Here is a 21425-nt window from a genome sequence, read left to right as displayed (position 1 = left end):
TAAGTTTGGTTAACGTAGTACAACGTTTACCAAAGACTAACCCCAGCCTGCTGTCACTTTCCATCACGATCTTTTTAGTATGAAACGATTAGCTCAAATATTGCTCTGTTTCGTGGTTCTTGAAGTTGATTAAGTTCTGCAATACAAAGATCGGACGTGACTGAAATTACTCCAACTGCTTTGTCTTTCTTTAAAGGTACTTGCAGCAGACCTGGTGATAACTACTTCTGTCGCTCAATTGTTATCGGGAGTATGCTATGGATTGTAACTGAAAAGTGATTTACATCTTTGAAGCCTAACACGCAAGAATTTGTTTAATTTATATGAAATGTTGATGCAAGAAGGTATGCTGGTGCCTGGAGGGTTCTCCACTGTTAAATCCGTTTAACCGATGTTTCTTTTGTTCAGAGCCCCTGGCGCCAGCAAAGGTGGTCAGAGCTGGAAACCCTCCGCGCCCAAGGAAAGGAACAAAGGTACCGTCACTTTAAGATCTTTACTTCGACAACTGCATGACTGAGATGGAGAAAGCTGGGCGTAGACACAGTGGTTCGATTTGCCAAGTGTAGCTTCTCGCTGGAGTCTTTTGAAGTATTGTTTTATTTGACTGTCATAACTATCCCTGCTTATATAGTAACTGCAGCAGTGCTGGCCTTCAACTTGAAAAATTGTATTCGTATCACATGCACGTTTCATAAGCCTTGAACATTCTATGATGAAAGCACAAGCTTACCATGGAGACCTAAACAGCTGGTCAGATTAATGGTTTCCAGTGAAAACTGAACTAGATTATCCTGTTTTAACAAAGAATTGCACTTTGATGTGCACTAATATTACTTGTTTATCGTTGTGTGAACACTGTTTCCAAAAATAGGACTTTTTGGTCAATAGTGTAGGGTTCTCTAAAAGTTTCCAAGACTCCCACAAATATTTAGAAGTCGAAATTCTCTAAATGTGCTATTGGAGGTATAAAATGTTGCCCATCACTGTGTGGATGCTTAGTTTGCTCTTTTTGTTCAAGTGCATTTTTTCCCCATCAGTTACATTTTTTTCTAGGGATCATCGTGGACTAGTAACTTCCACTCTTGCCTTCTATATATACTGGCCTACATGGCTGTTCTTGGCTGCTCTTTACATAATTTCTTCAAAAGTTTTTTTTTCTTGGTCTTTCTTGCCTCCCTTTTTACTGTGGCACTGTAGTTATTCGCACCTGACTTCCATAAATTGTGTAGGGTGTCTTCAGAATAGTGATCTGGTCTGCATCTTTTCCATGTGGGCTGCCACCACGTCAATGTTGTTGAATATGCACTTGTAGTTTATGCAAAACATCCCCCCCCCCCCCCCCCCCCCATCTGTGGTAGTTACCCGTTCTCTGCATACCCAAGGATGCAAGTGGTGGTTGGCAGGGAGAAATATCCATATTAACCACTTTTTTTCTTTTTTAAGAGCAAGAATATTGTTGCCTGATCCAGGCTGCTTGATCCATTGTAATGGACTTTAAACACTCCGTACCAGGCGCAGAGTGTCGGGCTTAATCTCACTGTATTCCAGAGTTAGCCTAAAAGGGCTAGCTTGATGTCTCATTTCCATGAGTAGAGACACTCTTGCTGCCTGGATTTGTAGTCCGTTCAGTCCTGGGGTGACTATTTTTCGGATTCCTCTGTAGAATACATTGCAGCAGTCCTTCCAGTTACTCTGTGATTCGGAATTTGTCAGATATTTGAGTCTTAAAGGGAAGTAAGGAATTCACGTGCAAGGTAACAAGGGCCACAGTGGAAAAGGCACCAACGCGGTGGGCGTAGAAGGCCCGTGTAGACACGGCCACAACTTCTACAGCTCTGAACAGACGAATGGAGAGGCAGGAGGCGATACAAGTAGCTGCAACACTTGGAACTGCGACAAAACACCCCGCCCGGAACCCAAGCCCTGTCAGATCCTCAGTTACCAGCATCTCTACACCTTCCAGGCTTGACCCTGAAGATTACCAGCTACCAGATGTTACTCCACAGACGGGGTGTTCGCTAAATGGAACGGAACTCCATGGCTCCTTGGAGGGGGACTTCAATTCAGTGCTTTGCGTAGACTTAGACAGGTCGTTCCCGCCCCTGACCAAAACCACCGCATCCAATGCGCAGGCCCTGGCAGACTGGCTCACTCACTGGGCACTGGTAGATTTATGTCGCGCCCTCAACCCTGACACCCGGGTCTACTTCTACTACTCCGGGGTACATAGACTCCACGTATGCCTGGACCGAATAGTGGGATTTCCCGCTTCACTTCCCATAGTCTAACAGAATACCTTGGCCGGACACACTCCGACCATACCCCCAAATACTGCAACTCACTTGGCAGACTGAGCGCCCCCCTGCCCCCACATGGCAACTCCAAACCCTAGCACTAGAAAACCCAGCGTTCCGCTCATCTCTAGGAACAGCAATCCACTAATATTTCGAGATCAGCGAAGGCACAGTAGGAGACACGCTAGTGGAATGGGAAGCGTTTATGGTAGCAACGAGTGGATACTGCTTGGGAGCCACCTGCAACATGCGTAGACAACTGTCCACTGCCCTTAGCAAAAATAGAAGTGCAGCTCCTGCGACACGAAGCAGACGGGGAGGGCGGTGGGAGAGTTGCACATTGCATAGAGATGCTACGCACAGAACACGCCGAACTGATCACAATAACACAGCTCACGCGGCTTGTACACACGCCACTGCTAATTGAGCAGGCTGACTGCTGGCCTGGCTAATTCGTAAGGAGCACGCCCGCAACCAATAGGCACACTGGGCACCGATACAAGGCTCCTAATATACACGCAGACAGCCATGACACAGCACTGCACCTGGCTGTATCAATCCCAAGGTTGCTGCAATACAAAATCCCTCATTTTCTAGATCGTTTACAACTACCTTAGATTACACCGGCACATAGTGGAATGCTAAACGATCCGATCTCGCTAGAGGAGATCAAGGAGGCAATATTATCCCCGGCCACGGGGAAGACTTCGGGGCTTGACTGGCTTCTGGCGGGGTACTAGAAGGCGTACCAGGTATCGCTAGCACAACGGTTACACGCCTTCTATGGAGCCGCTGTAGAAGTGAGGTTGCTCCCTCCTTCCCTACGCGAGGCACACTTGGTGTCTCTACTCGAGCCTGACCGGGGATGCCGCGGACTTGGACTCCTATAGGCCCCTTGCACTACTCAACACGGACTATAAATTATTAGCGAAAGGCCTGGCAGTCAGACTTGCGCAGGTGGTCCCCACTCTGGTCCACGCAGACCAAAGTGGCTTTGTGCCATCCCATGGCACCTCACTCAACTTGCACCGCTTCTTTCGGGTTGCCGCCTATTCCACATGCGCGTGGGCAAGGGCGGGATGCCTCATACTCTATCTTGAGCAGGCCATTGACTCCCAGGAGTGGGACTATGTTTACAACTCTTGGAAAATATAAACTTGGCCCCACTTTCCTAAAGCTGACTCACCTACTCTACACGGAACTGGTTGTAAGAGTAAAGAAAGGTAGGGCCATACGTCTCGGACACAGTCCCAGTGCGTAGAGGGATGCAGCAGGGCTGCCCACTATGCCCCCCCCCCCCCTTCGCATTGGCGATAGAGCCTCTTGCAGAAACGATAGGGACGCAATTAAATGATGGCATCCCTCTAGGCGATGACCCACACAAGGTGTCATTGTACGCAGACGATCTCTTGGTCTATCTAAGGGACATAATGTGCCTGGACAACTGGCCCAGATCCTACAGGACTTTGTGGCCATATCGGGGCTGAAAGTGAACATTGGCAAATCTAACCTATACGTCTTTGGAGAAGGAAACCGTGATCCGGGCCTTGTACTTAACGGGGAAAGGGTCCAGTGGAGTGCAGACACATTCCAATACCTAGGCATACGAATATACCGTCAACCGCCGAACCTATTCGATGGCAACCTAGGCAAGGCGCTAACAACCACCATGTCGCAGATGCAATTCTAGAGCACTATGCTACTTGCCGTAACAGGCAGAGTAGCACTCTTAAAAATTGTTGCCCAGCCTAGATTCCTGTATTACTTTGCCAACTTGCCCATATACTGCCTTTGCCTCTCTAGAGGGGATGACCAGAGACTTTATATGGGTTTCTGGTCAGTATAGTGGTGGCGCAAAAATTATATGTTCAAAGCTTATGAGCTGTAGATCATATACGTTAGCATAGATCGCCATCTGGCGTTGGGCACTGATGTTTGCACTTTGTTTTTCTTCGGAGAAGTCTTTGTAGTCACAAGGTAGGTGACTCCTCCCTTTGGTGATAGTGCACATAGGCATCATCGACTCCATCCCCAGATTGTTTTATTCCACCATCGGGATCGGTTGTGTATTCCCATGCACCGACCTGCACGAGGTCTGCAACCTGTGCCTATCCCTGTAACACGAAGAATCTTCCTGCAAAGCGTGCATTTTTCTGATTGAAGAAGACCATCCGTGATAGTCTGGCTCAACGCCACAAGATGCTACGCCGCAGCGTCTCCATACTGGACATCTTCGGTAACGAACCACAACACAGTCCTGCCGCACAGACCGAAGAAGAACTGGTCTCCATGTCTGAAGCTGACTCCGACATGGAAGAAGACCTGAGCGTCACTCGGCTGAACGGACCGCTAAGGGAAAGGCTCCGGTGTCACCCTCTCCCTCGGGCTCCGGTCGACACAGTGAAAGTTTCACATGCCCTGCCCTCCGGCCTGGCTATGAAACACAAACACAAGCCTTCCGGCTCAGGCTCGAGCTGATCCCAGTCCGGTGCAGATCCAGCACCTTCGGCACCGAAACATAAGGACAAACATGGGACTCCTCCCAAGTCGTCTGTACCGAGAACGTCTTCCACACCGAAAGCTTCGGAGCCGAAACCCTCCAAGCCAAAATAACCGGAACCAAAGTTTTCCAAGCCGAAATCCTCTGAGCCGAAAGGCTCCACACCGCAAAGCTTGGAGCCGACAACCTCCGGGCCGAAAAGTTTGGAGCCGAAACAATCCACCCCAAAGGCTACACAGCCTACACCAGCTACATTTAAAGAACTAGATCCCAAACATTCGGCACCCAAAGACTCTGAAGGAAAATCTTCAATGCCAAAATCTATTGCAAAAGGAACAGACTTCTTCGACATATTCCATCGGAAGAAACCCCTTTGGACCCAAAACAGAAAAAACTCTATCGACCCCAAAACTGGACATCTCATGGCTACTCTTCCCAAAAAAGAGAAGTTAGACGTCCCGCAAGAAGTCCTTATACCTCTTAAGCAAAAAAGACATTGGTACTAACCCTTCTCCCCCTTACATACCTCCATCTCCTCCTCCTATCCCAAACATCACACCAGCAAATTCACCTCCTCCAATGTCGCCTGACTCACAGGATGACTATTTCGAGGATGGGATTGGGGGATGAGCATCATATCCCGCATGACCCAGACCTACCACAAGAAACTGACCCTTGGGATGATTACGATATAGATACAGATATACCAAATGACCCTGATCTATATCCCTATAGACCTTCCCCACCTGATGACAACATTGGCTTTGCACAACTCCCAATATCACGGGGTGGAACTTCATAGTGACCCTCTAGAAGAGGATCTCCTGGTAGAAACGTTCACGCATTCACAGAGCTATAAACACCCTATCCATGCTAAAAGGCATGTTCAAACATAGTAACGAAGACCCAGTTAGAGCCCGAATACGAACATCTCGGGTAGATAAAAAATACAAGGCCGCTCCTTCAGACCCTGTATACATAAAAGGTCAGTTACCACTAGACTCTCTTGTGTCGAATGCCCGCATGGGAGCTAACTCTAAAACAACTGGTGACGCTCCTCCTCCTGATAAGGAGTCAAAACTTATTGATGCTTTGGGCAAAAGGGTAGCTTCCCAGGCTGCCAACTCATGGCTTATTGCCAATGCTCAAGCTCTATTGGCATGTTACGACAGGGCACATTATGATGAATTAGAAAAACTTCTACAACATTTACCAGAAGAACATAAGGCCCAAGCTAACAACCTCATTCAGGAAGGGAAGCTCATAACAACCACTTCCATAAAATGCGCTCTAGATGCTGCAGACACTGCTTCGCGTGCTATTAACACTAGCATACTCCTACGGAGACGCGAATGGCTTCGAATCTCTGGATTTAAACAAGAGGTACAATCTTCCATATGCAGCCTTTTGATGAACATCTTTTCGGGCCAGCAGTGGATGCTGCATTAGAAAAAATTAAGAAAGATACTGACACTGCAAAATCCAGGGGAGCCCTACAATTGCCATCTCGCAGGGGCTCCTTTCGTCGCTCCTTCTACAGGGTTGGCTCAAACAATTTCGTTAGAAAATCCCTCCTCCACTTACAAGGGGAACAACCAATCTGGCCCCTCCAGAGCCTATTTTAGAGGTGGTTACAGAGGAAACAACCAGGGCAGAGTAAAGGGCAACTCCACCCGCACTTCCCCTGCCAACAAATAGTGACTTCCCCATGTTACCTCCGACCACCCAGCTCCTGTCGGACGTCGCTCACAGTTCCTACCTGTCTGGAAGTCAATCAATCACCTCAGACAAGTGGGTAATACAAATTGTCCAACATGGTTATTGCCTTGAACTTCACCAACAATTTTTCCAAAACAGCGAGCAACGTCACCAGAACATCTCACCCTGTTAAAACAAGCAGTCCTCTCTCCGTTACACAAACCCGCAATCGAACCAGTTCCCTTACACCACCAAGGGACAGGAGTATATTCCCTATACTTTTTTAATTCCCAAAAAGTACAGCTCTCTCAAACCCATACTAGACCTCAGACAGCTAAAGCTCTACATTCAATCGGTCCACTACCACATGGTCACCCTACAACAAGTGCTCCCATTGCTTCAGCAAGGCAACTTTCTTTTCACTCTAGATTTAAAGGATGCCTACTTTCTTATTCCCATTCACCTGGCTCACAGGAAATATCTCCGGTTCGTGGTGGATGGACAACACTACGAATTCCTCCCATTCGGGCTCACTACAGCACCAAGAGTATTCACCAAATGCCTAGCAGTAGTAGCAGCTCATTTAAGAAGCCAACACATTCACGTCTTCCCTTAGACGACTAGCTAATAAAAGCCAAGTCGCAACACAGCTGCCTACACACCACTCACAAAACGCTTTTACTGATTCACGACTTGGGATTCACTGCAAACCTCCAAGTCTCATCTGCAACCCGCCACCATACAACAGCATCTAGGAGGAGCTACAATAGACACACGCAAAGCTCTAGCCTACCCCAACCCAGTCAGAATACGCAACATGCAAACACTGATGACACGATTTCAACCGCAACACTCACTACCAGCACAAGTGTTTATGCAGTTAATCTGAATGATGGCGTCTTGGATTCTAATTGTTCCTTACGCAAGACTCCAAATGCGTCCACTACAGGAATGTTTAGCACGTCAGTGGAACCAGGCTCAAGGTCAGTTAACCAATCTGGTGTTGGTAGGATGGCTGCACTCATCGCTCTCTGCAGTGGTGGGACACACAAAACCTTTCTAAAGGGCAGCCATTTCTTGACCCCGTTCTATAGATGGTACTCGCAGCAGACGCATCCCTCATTTGTTGGGAGCTCATCTTCAGCAATATGCCATTCAAGGCATATGGACACTACAACAAAAGCGACTCCACATAAACTATCTGGAGCTGCTAGCAGTTTTTCTGGCACTGAAAGCTTTTCAACTACACATAGTAGGCAAGGCTGTCCTAGTCCGTACAGATAATGACAGCAATGTACTACATACAGAAACAAGGGGGGGGGGGCACACTCCAGCTTTCACTTCTAGCTTAAAGCATATGGAGCATATCTCCTTGCAGAACATCTCCCAGGAGTAAACAATCAGATTGCAGATCTGCTCAGTCGTCGAAGACAGCAGATCCACAGATTGGAATTTTATCCTCCAGTACTTCTCCCATTCTTTCAGATATGGGGCTACCCAGAAACAGATCTGTTCGCCAAACACCAACGCAAAATGCCCACACTGCGCGTCCGGGTATCCACACCCACTGCCCAGAGGCAATGCGCTATGGATGAATTGGTCAAGGAAATTTTCTTACGCTTTTCCACCTCTCCCGCTAATTCCATTAGTGGTTCGGAAGCTCAAACAGCATTCCCCTACAATGATTCGATTTGCTCCCACATGGGCTTGACCGCCATGGTACACAACCCTGTTAGAACTGTCAATAGTTTCTCATCAAAAGTTACACCTCTCCCCCAAGCTTCTCACTCAGAACAATGGAGAGATGAGACACCCAGATCCCAGTCGACTTAACCTTGCGATCTGGCACCTGAAATCATAGTTTGGCTACCTTAATCTCCCGCCAGACAGCATGGACGTCATTAAAGAGGCTAGACGCCCTACCACAAGTTCGTGCTATGCAGCAATATGGAAACAATTTGTAATTTATTGTAGTAATAATCAAATCAGTCCGTTAGATGCTTCTACTCAAAACATAATTTGCGATCTGTTGCATTTACAACGTGCTGACTTAGCATATACATCTATACGATGACTTCTTGCTGCAATAGCTGCATACCTACAAAATAAACACTTGTCTTTGTTTCGGTTACCCGCTATCAAAGCTTTTATGGAAGGACTCAAAATAATCATTCCTCCAAGGCTTCCACCTTCTCCCATGTGGAATCTTAACATAGTCCTTACAAGACTCATTGGACCGCCATTTGATCCTTTGCACAAATGCGAACTAAAGTTTCTCACTTGGAAAGTAGCCCTCCTCATAGCCATCCCATCTCTTCGAGTTGGTGAGCTCTAGGCACTAACAATTCAAGAACCATTTTTGCAAATTCACCACAAAGTGCTTCTTAGGACTCACCCAAAATTTTTACCCAAAGTAGTTTCGGCTTTTCACCTCAACCAGTCTGTAGAGTTACCTGTGGTTTTTCCTCAACCAAACTCAGTAGCAGAATTTGCTCTGCACACATTAGATGTAAAAAGAGTGCTATTATTATATTGATAGAACATAATCTTTTAGGAAAACTAAACTCTTTGTTGCCTTTTCCCCACCACATAAAGACCATCCCATTTCAAAAGCAGATATTGCATGTTGGATAGTTAAATGCATCCAAATATGCTACCTCCAAGCTAAAGGCACCTTAACAAGTCCCCCCAGAGCGCACTTTACACACAAACTAGGGGCTGCTATGGCATTTGTAGGTAAGATACCCTTAGATGACATCTGTTAAGCTGCAGCATGGTCTACACCACACACATTCCCAAAACACTATTGTGTAGATGTGTTAGCAAAACAAGCTAGTGTGGGCCAGGCAGTTTTAAGAACACTATTTCAAACCTCTGCAACAGATGCAGGTTAGCCACCGCTGGGAAGATAACTGCTATAGTCTATGCTAACGCATATGATCTACAGCTCATGCCTCAAACGGAAAATGCTACTTACCCAGTATGCATCTGTTCTTGGCATATAAAGCTGTAGATTCATATGCACCCACTCACCTCCCCGGGTACCTTTATCTGTTGCAGTACTATCTTACTTAGATACACTATACATGGGCATCTCTTTCTACTCCAACGCTCACCGCAAAACAATCTGGGGATTGAGTCGATGCTCATGCGCACCATCACCAAAGGGATGAGTCACCTACCTCGTGACTACAAAGACTTCTCTGAAGTAAAACAAAGTGCAAACATCCGGGCAGACCACCAGATGACGATCTATGCTAACTCGTATGAATCTACAGCTTCATATGCCAAGAGCAGGTGCATACTGGGTAAGTAGTATTTCCTTACCTGTAGACCAGGGAGGCCTAGTGGCCCCGTGCTTCAAACATTACTGCCTGGCAGCCCAACTTCAGTGGATAGCCGGATGGATGGCAGACAGACAACACGACACGCCGACAGCGCGCCCACCACACACACTGCAGCTTCTCAGGCTTTTCCACCCTGGCGCAAAAGCACAACCCCCAGTATCCCTGATGCTCAACGTGGCATACAGGTCATACCGCAGGAATCTCTACATAACCAGACACAACGCCCTAAGCCCATGTGCTCCCTTTAAAAGGCACCCCTAGAGGTCAATCTACGCTTACAGCCACCGAATTGCAGAACTGGCACGAAGCAAGCATACATTCCCTTGGAGACCTATACTGCGACATTTCATTCGTTCCCTACGCGACATTGATAGAAGATGAGACTCTTCCCCCTCCCCCCTACCCTCCCCCGTAAATTCCTTCTGCACCATTCACTAGTGACTACACTCACAGTGAAATGGGGCGATCTTGCTTCCGAGCGACATCTTTCTGTGCAATATGTTCGAGGCATGTGGGCTGCTGAATTCATATCTGTGCATAGATCGCCGCCTAGTGTTGGGTCCGGATGTTTGCACGTTGTTGTCCTGGAAGAGTCTTCGAAGTATCCTGAGATAGGTGACTACTCCCCTGGACCACAGTGCGCATGGGCATCCTCTCCATCCTCAGATTGTTTTTTTCCGCCATTGGGTTCGGATGTGCTTATCTTGACTCAAGTTAGGAAAAACTTTTTTCAGGCCAAAAGGCCTTTAGTTCGCGTCGGTACTGTTCCCGATCGGTATCGATAGTTACTTGTTAGTTTACTAACTTCAAGAACAACTTTTTCGCATCATATCCGACCATCGACCCGACATCGACGATGGAATCGAGGACACCATTCAAGCGGTGTCCTGTATGCAATGCGAAATATCCCCATGTCGACGTCCACCCGGTGTGCAACAAATGCCTTTCACCGGATCACGACGAATCCACATGTATGGCCTGTGCCCGATTCCGATCCAAAAAGACTCTCCGGAATCGACGAGCAGCGAGACTTGAAGCGCAGCAAGCGGCACCGGCCCCGACCAACATCTTCAGCGCCGAGGACGAAGATGTGGAAGACGTGGAGAACCTACCCTCCAGCCCCGCTTCCGAACACGACTCCGGATCGGAAGACATCGAAGAACGACTCTTTCACAGAGAAGAAGCCGACACCGAGGTAGGAGACTACGATGAGGCCTTAGGGGCCGAAGAGAGTAGTTCCGGTGACGAGCAAGGCCTACCCGCACAGATGGAGGATATCCCAGTGCGTCAGTCTATGGCTCCGGTCGAAGGATCGCCTTCGGGCCTTACCCAAGACCTATCCCGCAGTTCTTCGGCCCCGCCCTCTGGCCCGGCCTCGGACATTCAGCGGCAGCCATTACTACCCAAAACGACTGGTTTCCCTTCATCGAAACCGAAAGTCGTATCGGTTCCACAGAAACCGAAACTGAAAGTGACACTGGTCGGATCGAAGCCCACCACACCTTCGACGCCAGCCAAACCCGTCGGCACCGACCGCACCAAACGGGACTTCGGTGCCGAGCTCGCAGCAGCCGACGTCGGCGCCGACACACGGAAAAAGGCCATTGGTACTGCCAAACCGCCTCGGCTCCCGGCACCGAAACAATCGGCTCCGGCCACAAAGGTCAAAATGGCTGCTGCGTCTCACACCACTTCGAAAGCAGCATCAAAGGCACAATCATAGACGCCGTCGACAGCTACTACCTCTCCTCGACTCGATGACCCCGTGACGCCGAAGAAGTCCACGCCTGCCTCTACAGAACCGGTCGGCGCCAAAGAACCGTCGGCGTTCCAGGTGCGACAAGTTGCAGCGTCCTTGCAACGCATCAAAGAAAAGGCAGCCCTCCAGGACACGTCAGGCTCCGAGCCGAAAAAAGCTCAAAGTTTCTCCGGCACCGGCCGACATCACTTTTGGCCTGCCGCCATCCACGGCGCCCAAACTGTTCGAAATCAGAACACGTGTCACCCACACTAGGATCACGCCTGCCGAACGCTCTCCTACGGAGACGTCACCATCCCACATCATCGATGCCGACACTGGCAGAATTATGCTCCACAAGCGGAGAATATCTTCCGAGCCAGCTTTGGACTCCTACCGGATCCCGCTAAAGAAAAAGCTGCCAGTGGATTCGGAACCAGTTCTTTACGAACCTCTCCATACCTCTTACCAAGATCCACAGTCCTTCTCTCCGACACACTCCGAAACCGACGTTTTGGAGGACTACATGGGTGACCACGTCCCCTAACCCGGAGAGATGGACCCTGAAGGCCAACAGGACCCTGACCAGGCTTGGGATGACCCTGTAGACCCGGGTGCACCTATGGATACACAGGACACGCAGCTATATGGCGCGAAAACGTCTCCCACAGAGGACACTGCCGCATTCAACGCCCTTATTGAACGTGCTGCGGCCAATCATGGTGTGCAACTCCACTCTGACACAATCGAGGACGATTTTCTAATGGATACTTTCGCATCCTCAGAAAGGAATATCAAGACTCTACCCATGTTGAAAGGTGTCCTCAAACCAGCAAAGGACATTTTCAAAGAACCCACCAGGGCAAGAGTAATAAACCCCAGGATCGACAAGAAATATAGATCGGCGCCTGGGGACCCTACCTACATTAGAGGCCAGTTGCCTCTGGATTCCATCGTAGTCGCTAATGCTCGCAAACGGGCGCACTCGCAGACAACTGGGGATGCTCCTCCCCCGGACAAAGAGTCCAAGGTGCTAGAGACCTCCGGTAAACGGGTTGCAGCCCAGGCAGCTAACATATGGCGTATTGCCAATACTCAGGCGCTCCTAGCTCGCTACGATCGCGCACACTGACACATTAGAAACCTTACTCCAACATCTCCCTGACCAATACAAAGAGGGAGCAGAGATCCTCATCAGGGAGGGACAACTCCTCACTAACGCATCCATTAAGTGTGCACTGGATGCCGCAGATACAGCTGCCAGAGCAATAAACACTAGCGTCATGTTACGACTACACGCTTGGTTGCGAATCTCCGGATTCAAACCGGAGGTTCAAAATAACATCCTCAATCAGCCGGTCAACCCCAACTACTTATTCGGACCAGAGGTTGACACCACCCTAGAGAAAATAAAAAAGGACACAGACACTGCAAAGTCCATGGGGGCTCTCCAAACGCAGACCTTTCGGAGTGGCTCCTTTCGTCGCCCCGGAAATAGAGGAGCAGGTAGAGGACAGGGGTCACAGCAAACCTACAACAAGGGCAACACAAAAAGTACCTACGATAAAAACACACGGGGTGGATATCATGGCTCAAGCACAAAGGGCAGAGGACGCGGATACGCAATACCAGGTCCTCTCCCAAGAACAAACAGTGACGCCCTCTCCCTTCCTCCCGACCACATAACACCTGTCGGGGGGAGGCTACAAAGGTTCCTGTCCACGTGGAACTCCATCACCACGGACAGGTGGGTTAAAGATATTATCAAACACGGTTACTGCCTAGAATTAACCTCAACTCCACCCACAATACCGCCAAAACACCGTCCTATGTCCTCAGAGCACTTAGCGCTATTACAGCAGGATGTGCTAAGTATGCTGCAAAAAGGCGCAATAGAGGTCGTACCCGTCCACGGTACGGGGGTGTACTCCCTGTACTTTTTAATACCAAAGAAGGACGGGTCACTCAGACCCATACTAGAGCTGATACCCCTCAACCGCTACATTCTCTCAGAGCATTTCCACATGCTCACCCTACAGCAGGTTCTCCCGCTGCTCAGACAGGGAGACTTCCTAGCCACGCTAGACCTCAAAGATGCGTATTTCCACATACCCATTCACCCATCCCACAGAAAATATCTCGGGTTCACCATTCAAGGGCAGCACTACCAATTCAAGGTTCTTCCCTTCGGCGTGACAACAGCGCCCAGAGTTTTCACGAAGTGCCTAGCTACTGTGGCTGCACATTTACGGAGGCAACACATTCATGTCTACCCTTACCTGGACGACTGGCTTGTTCAGGCAAAGTCAGCCCAGCAATGCGCCAGCCACATGTCCCGCACCATTCACCTTCTTCACAGTCTGGGGTTCTCACTAAATTACCCAAAATCACATCTCCAACCTGCACACGTACAACAGTACCTAGGTGCGACCATAGACACTCTGGCAGCCACAGCTCAGCCAAATTTAGTGAGGATCAACAGCATGCAAATGCTGATTTCAAAGTTCAAACCCCAACACTCCCTTCCCGCGCGAGTGTTCATGCAGTTGATAGGCATGATGGCCTCCTGCATTTTCATAGTCCCACACGCGAGACTACATATGCGCCCGCTTCAGGAGTGCTTAGCACGTCAATGGACTCAGGCTCACGGGCAACTAAAAGACCTAGTGTTGGTGAGCGGTCGGGCATACAACTCTCTGCATTGGTGGAATCCACAAAACCTTTGCAAGGGCCGACCGTTCCAAGAGCCTGTTCCACAAATAATACTGACAGCGGACGCGTCTCTCCAGGGATGGGGACCTCATGTACTCAATTACACAGTGCAGGGACTATGGACAATACAACAAAAGAAGATGCACATCAACCTTCTAGAACTGATGGCGATCTTCCTAGCTATGAAAGCATTCAAAGTACACTTGTGCAACAAAGTCGTGTTGATCCGGACGGACAACATGACTGCCATGTACTACATACAGAAGCAGGGAGGAACACACTCTCCACAGTTGTCTCATCTGGCTCAGAGCATGTGGAAGTGGGCCATTCAGAGGAACATGTTCCTCATGGCGGAACACCTCCCCGGCAAGGACAACCAGATGGCGGATCTGCTCAGCAGACACAGCCACCAGATGCACGAGTGGGAGTTACACCCATCAGTACTCCAACCGTACTTACAGCAGTGGGGTCATCCAGAGATAGACCTATTCGCCACAAGCGAAAACGCAAAATGCCAAAGCTTTGCCGCCAGGTTCCCACATCCGCAGTCGCAGGGCAATGAGATATGGATGAACTGGTCCGGCAAATTTGCGTACGCTTTTCCCCCAGCACCATTGATACCGCTGGTGGCTCACAAACTCAGACAACACTCACTGACTCTCGTCCTGGTTGCTCCAACGTGGGCACGCCAGCCATGGTACACCACCTTTCTCGAACTTTTCGTGGTGCCGCATCAGACTGCGGATCAAACCCGCGCATTTGACGCAGAACCATGGAGAGATTCAGCACCCAGATCCGCAACAGCTGAACCTGGCAATCTGGCTCCTGAAGTCCTAGAGTTTGGCTACCTAAACCTGCCACCTGACTGTATGGACATCATTAAGGAGGCCAGGAGACCCACTACCAGAGCTTGCTATGCAGCCAAATGGAAAAGATTCGTCATTTATTGCAATAATAATGACATTAACCCGCTAGACGCATCCATCCAAAACATAATTTGTTACCTCTTACACCTATACCGATGCAATCTGGCATACACCTCAATACGTGTCCATTTGACCGCAATATCAGCCTATCTCCAGAACAGGCAGCACCTCTCTTTATTCAGAGTGCCGGCCATCAAAGCATTCTTGGAAGGACTCAAACGAGTAATTCCTCCAAGCCACCCACCAGCTCCAATGTGGAACCTCAACTTGGTCCTCACACGCCTGATGGGTCCACCCTTCGAACCTCTACACTCATGCGAGATTCAATTCCTCACCTGGAAAGTAGCTTTCCTAGTAGCAATCACTTCTTTAAGGAGAGTTAGTGAACTCCAGGCACTAACCGTTCAAGAGCCATTCATACAGGTTCACGCCAACAGGGTCGTACTACGTACCAACCCCAAATTCATGCCCAAGGTAATATCGCAGTTCCACATGAATCAAACTATTGAACTGCCTGTTTTCTTTCAAAACCCACAAACTGTCGCAGAAAGAGCACTCCATACACTGGATGTAAAGAGAGCCCTCATGTACTAAATCGACAGGACTAAAGTCTTTAGGAAAACAAAACAACTTTTCGTTGCCTTAGCGTTACCTTTGTGGTGTGGGGCAATCTCCAAAACAGGTATAGCCAGATGGATCGTTAAATGTATTCAAATTTGCTATCAAAAGGCTAAACGCACATTAACGATTCCCCCACGAGCCCACTCAACACGTAAGTTAGGGGCCTCCATGGCTTTCCTGGGAAACATTCCTTTGCATGATATATGTAGAGCAGCCACCTGGTCCACTACACACACATTTACCAAACACTATTGTGTAGATGTGCAATCAAAACAGAAGGCAGCTGTAGGACAGGCTGTTCTCAAAACTCTTTTTCAGACCGCTGCAGCTGGCACTGGTAGCCGCCGCTAATAGAGGGTACTGCTATATATTCTATGCACAGATATTAATTCAGCAGCCCACATGCCTCGAACTGAATATGCTACTTACCAGTATGCATCTGTTCTTGGCATGTAGGGCTGCTGACATTCATATCGCCCTCCCTCCTCCCCGGCGCCTGTAGCAGCTGCAGCTCTCAGAATTACTGTAAGCATGGTCATCACTTTCTGTATCTACTCCATCACTGCCACAATGGCGAAAAACAATCTGAGGATGGAGAGGATGCCCATGCGCACTGTGGTCCAGGGGAGGAGTCACCTATCTCAGGCTACTTCGAAGACTCTTCCAGGACAACAACGTGCAAACATCCGGACCCAACACTAGGCGGCGATCTATGCACAGATATGAATGTCAGCAGCCCTACATGCCAAGAACAGATGCATACTGGTAAGTAGCATATTCACTACATTTCATGGGACAGGGCAGACACCTCACGCAGTGGTTCGCAGCTTCACTCGGGCAACATGACCCCCTCCGACACAAGTGGTAGCACGATATGGGCCTTAAACTCTCAGATGCAGAATGGGCGCAGGTGCTGGCTTGTCCAGTGAACATTCCCAGAAACATGAGATTCAGGCAAATACGATATTCTATTTCTCAGAGGGCGTATTTCATGTCTGCCAAAATCCACAGGTATTTCAACCGTGCTGTCTCTGCCTGCCCCAGATGCGCCACCCTTGATGCTGATCTCGTACATATGTCTGGAGCTGCACCAGCCTCAGCGCATATTGGAGGGAAGTAGTAGATTCACCACACCTGCACTGAACGTGATATACCCTTTGACTGGCTGACAAAACTGTTACACAAATTCTGTAGAACTCGTACCACCAAGGTAACCTCCAGGTTCCTAGACCTAGGTATAGTGGCATTCAAGAGATTAATCACCAGAAGATGTAAGGCACCCAACCCCCCCCACCCTGTCCCCACCCCCCACCTCCCCCACCCCAATGCATACAGGCATGGAGGCACTCCAAACTCACCAGGGCAGACAGCATAGTGATCCGACATGAAGAAACCATGGGCCTAAAGTTCTGATCTCTGCAAACTGAGATGCAATTCTGATGGTGCTGTAGCAGGGCGTGTAGACACCAGATCCAACCCCGCAAGCGACCAACTGAGCAGAGTAACGCTGCGCACGCAAACCGTATGTTCGAGGCATATGAGCTGCAGATTGCATACTTTTGCATAGATCGCCATCTGGTGTTGGGCTCGGATGTTTTCACTTTGTTTTTGTCTTGAAAGAAGTGTAGTAATGAGGTAGGTGACTCCTCCCTAGGACCATAGTGCGCATGGGCATCGACTCCATCCTTGGATAGTATTTTTCCGGCATCGGGTTCGGATGTGAATTGCTGCGCTACGGGTCGATCTGTTTCGAATCCCCCTTCAACGAGCAATCCCTCTCCACTCGACGGTATCGTCTCAATCTCATTTCCCTTTTCGACGCGCCTTAAAATAAACTCCTCAACCTCGATTATTTGACAAGGGCCGTTGGGCCTGTCCTCGCCGACCACGCCTGTAGTCAATAGAAAGGACTCCTTTAAAAAAAATAATTAAAAAATGCCCCAGGTGTGGTGCTAAGTTCCCACGCATAGACTTGCACGAGGTGTGCAATCTCTGCCTCTCCCCGGAGCACGAAGATAAAAACTGCAAGGCCTGTGCATTGCTCAGGTCGAAGAAAACCATCCGTAATCGTCTGGCTCGACGTCCCGAAATGTCTTGCGGAAGCTGTTCGATTCTGGACATCTTCGTAGCAGACCCCGATATCCAGCCGGAACAATCAGGTGATGAACACCTCTCCAAAGCCGATGACTCCAACACTGAACGAGAGACAGTCACCCTGGCCCAACGGTCCGTGAGTACCGAAACCCACCTCCCGAAAAATAGACCGAAGGCTCCAGTAACACCCTCTCCCTCCGGCTCGGGTTGACACCAGCAACATGTTTCAGACGCCCCGCCCTGCCCGCGGGCCCGGCTATGAAACCTAAACATAAGCCTTCTGGCTCGGGCTTGAGCCAACCCCATTCCAACGCTGGAAAGTCCTCCTTGGCACCGAAGCAACAAGTCAAACACTTGTTCACGCCTAAGACAGCCTCCACTCCAGAGCCCTCAGTATCAAAGCATAGCAAGGACAAACACTCCGAACCGAAAATCTTTGGAGCCGAAAAAGGCTTCGGATTAAAAAAATAGTCTGAGCTGAAAAAAGTTTCGGAGCCGCAAAAACCTAAAGGGTCTAAGACCCCACGGAAAGCCTCACAAACTCCCTCCAAAGAAGGTTTGGATCCAAAATCTTTGCCACCGAACAAAGACATTCTGCCCACACAGCCTGCACCTGATTTGGCAGATACAAAGCAAAAAACCTTTATTGACCCAAACACGGGCAAACTAGTTACCAAGCCTCCAAAAAAAGAGGAAAGTGGATACTGCAGAAGAACCTGCTATACCTCTCAAAAGACAGGACATGGGCACTAACGCGTCCCCACCTCCTTCTCCCCTTCCAATTAATCCACATCCCTATTGATTTCTCCACCACACTCCCCACAACCTATATTTTCACCTCAACCATCCGATAGTGAGGATGATACAGGTAGAGATATAGACTCCATGGGGATGATCTTTCATATAACATCCCACATGACGTAGAGACTTGTAGTGACTACAATACAGATTCCGACCCACTTAATGATCAGGATCTCTATCCATCTAAGCAGTCCCCACCAGATGACAACACTGGGTTCGCGCAACTAATTAACAGGGCTGCCCAATACCACTGGGTCCCATTACATTCTGGTCAGGAGCTTGCTCAACTCAGAGGAAACACTGAAGCTGCTCAAAGAGAGCCATCGAGCCAGTGCCTTACAAGGAAAGGAACAAAGGGGTCTACTCGAACTACTTCGTGGTACCAAAAGTAGACGGAAATCTCAGACCCTTCCTGGATCTGCGATACCTAAACAAATACATCAGAACACAAAAGTTCAAAATGACATCACTACAGGAGGTGCTGCCCCAAATAAGGGACGGAGACTTCATGTCCACCGTGGACCTCCAGGATGCCTACCTGCACATCCCAATAAACAGAAGGCACAAAAGACTTTTAAGATTCAGCATCAACCAGGACCATTACCAATTCACGACCCTGGCCTTCGGGCTAAAATCAGCACCAAGGGTATTCACGAAATGCCTGTAGGCAGTCGCAGCATACCTACGAAGGAAGGGGATTCATGTGTACCCTTACCTAGACGACTGGCTGATCAAAGCAAACACCCACGAAAAGTGCGAGAAACACGCAGCGCAGGTGACAAAGACACTGACGAACCTGGGGTTCTCCATACACTGGGGGAAAGTCATCAATGAAGCCGGAACAGGTGAAGATTTTCCTGGGAGCAAAGATCAACACCATAGACAAGACGGTCGTGCCCAGCGACAGGAGAGCAGAAGCCCTACTGAGAGAAACGAGCCTCTACCAGAAGGGGCGAGTTCTGACAGTGAGAACAGTGAGCAAGATCATGGGGATGATGGCGTCATGTATCCACCTGGTCCCAAATGTACGGCTTCACACGAGACCATTCCAAGAATGGCTACAACAGCAATGGTCACAGGCAAGCGGAAGTTGGGAAGATCTAGTGGTTGTTACGAACGCAGTGCAGGAAGAGATAACTTGGTGGAACAGGGACAACATAACTACAGGGAAAAGCCTGGCACCACCAAGCCCAACTGTGACCATCACCACGGACGCATCTCAAAGGGGATGGGGAGCACACATGGACCAACTCAGAGTGAGGGGTCTGTGGGCTCCGGCTGATGCGGTGAGATATATCAATTACCTGGAATTGAAGACTGTCCTGCTAGCCCTGAAGGCATTCCAGAAGCACCTGTACAACCAGAGTGTTGATTCAAACGGACAACACCACAACCATGTTTTATATGAACAAACCGGGTGGGACACAGTCGTTCCCCCTTTCCACTCTGGCACAGGAGATTTGGAGATGGGCCATACCTCTCAAGATAGACCTGCTAGGGATTCACCTACCAGGGAAGGACAATGTGGAGGCAGACTGGCTAAGCAGGCAGACCTCAGCTTCACACGAGTGGGAGCTCAATGGGCACGAAACGCAGAAGCTTTTCCAGAAATGGGGAACTCCCACAATAGACCTATTTGCGACACGCCAGAATGCAAAATGCCGAAGCTTCGCGTCCAGGCAACCAGATCAGCAATCCCAAGGGAATGCCCTATGGATAAGCTGGTCAGGGACATTTGCCTATGCTTTTCCGCCGATACCACTGTTACACAGGGTGCTCGAGAAATGCAGAACCAGCAACATGACACCGATCCTGGTGGCACCTCAGTGGGCAAGGCAGACTTGGTTCTCCCAAATTCTAGAAATGGCTCAAGGGAATCCCCACAGATTCACAAGAAGAAAGGACCTGCTCGAGAAATGCAGAACGGAGAGGTTCTACATCCAGAGCCAGAAAGCCTCAGCCTGGCGGCATGGCTCCTGAAGAGTTAGAATTTGCGGACCTTAGATTGCCTGCAAGCACTATGCGAGTGCTGCGAGAGGCAAGGAGACCAAATACACGCAAATGCTATAGTGCAAAAGGGAAAAGATTTACAATATGGTGTCGCAAAAAAGGCCTGCAGAATAAAATGACAAAGGACTCAACAGTGCTGATACCTCACGCACCTTCTGAAAAGTAACCTATGCTCCACCTCCCTAAGGGTACACCTAGCGGCGATAGTAGCCTACACAAGAGGGGAGAAGGGTGGAAGTTTCTTTACGTCGCAGGTATTAAGAGATTCGTGATAGGAGCGAAACGAATCGCGCCACCTAAAAGGTTGCCGCCGCCAGCATGGAACCTTAACGTGGTCCTGACGGAGCTGATGAAAGCACCATTTGAACCCATACACAAGGCATCAATGCAAATGTTGACAAACTGCATTTCTGGTAGCCATAACCTCGCTACGCAGGGTGAGCGAACTGCAAGCACTAACGCTACAAGAGCCCTACATACAGATACACAAGGACAGGGTTGTCCTGAGAACGGACCCACACTTCATGCCTACGGTCGTGTCGGCATTCCATTTGAACCAAAGTATTCAGATACAGAGTTTCTTTCAAAACCCAACTTCGAACGCAGAAAGGGCTCTACACACTCTAGACGCTAGGAGAGCGGTGATGCACTACATTGAGAGGACCAAGGAGCACAGAAAAACTC

General features: G+C 49.1%; 1 protein-coding gene across 4 annotated transcripts in view; it reads left to right on the top strand.

The window, feature by feature from the left end:
- The window catches only part of LARP1 (La ribonucleoprotein 1, translational regulator), a 938019-nt gene that overhangs the window by 179016 nt on the left and 737578 nt on the right, over positions 1-21425 (top strand). For all 4 annotated transcript variants that reach the window (XM_085617634.1, XM_085617633.1, XM_085617636.1 and 1 more), the window contains exon 2: positions 409-473. In XM_085617634.1, coding sequence (XP_085473760.1) covers positions 409-473 — 65 coding nt within the window. The remainder of the gene's footprint in view (positions 1-408; positions 474-21425) is intronic.

The sequence above is a fragment of the Triturus cristatus genome, chromosome 7 (genome assembly GCF_964204655.1).
Source record: "Triturus cristatus chromosome 7, aTriCri1.1, whole genome shotgun sequence".
In the NCBI taxonomy this organism is placed as follows: Eukaryota; Metazoa; Chordata; class Amphibia; order Caudata; family Salamandridae; genus Triturus; species Triturus cristatus.
This window is presented reverse-complemented; position numbering and strand designations above follow the sequence as displayed.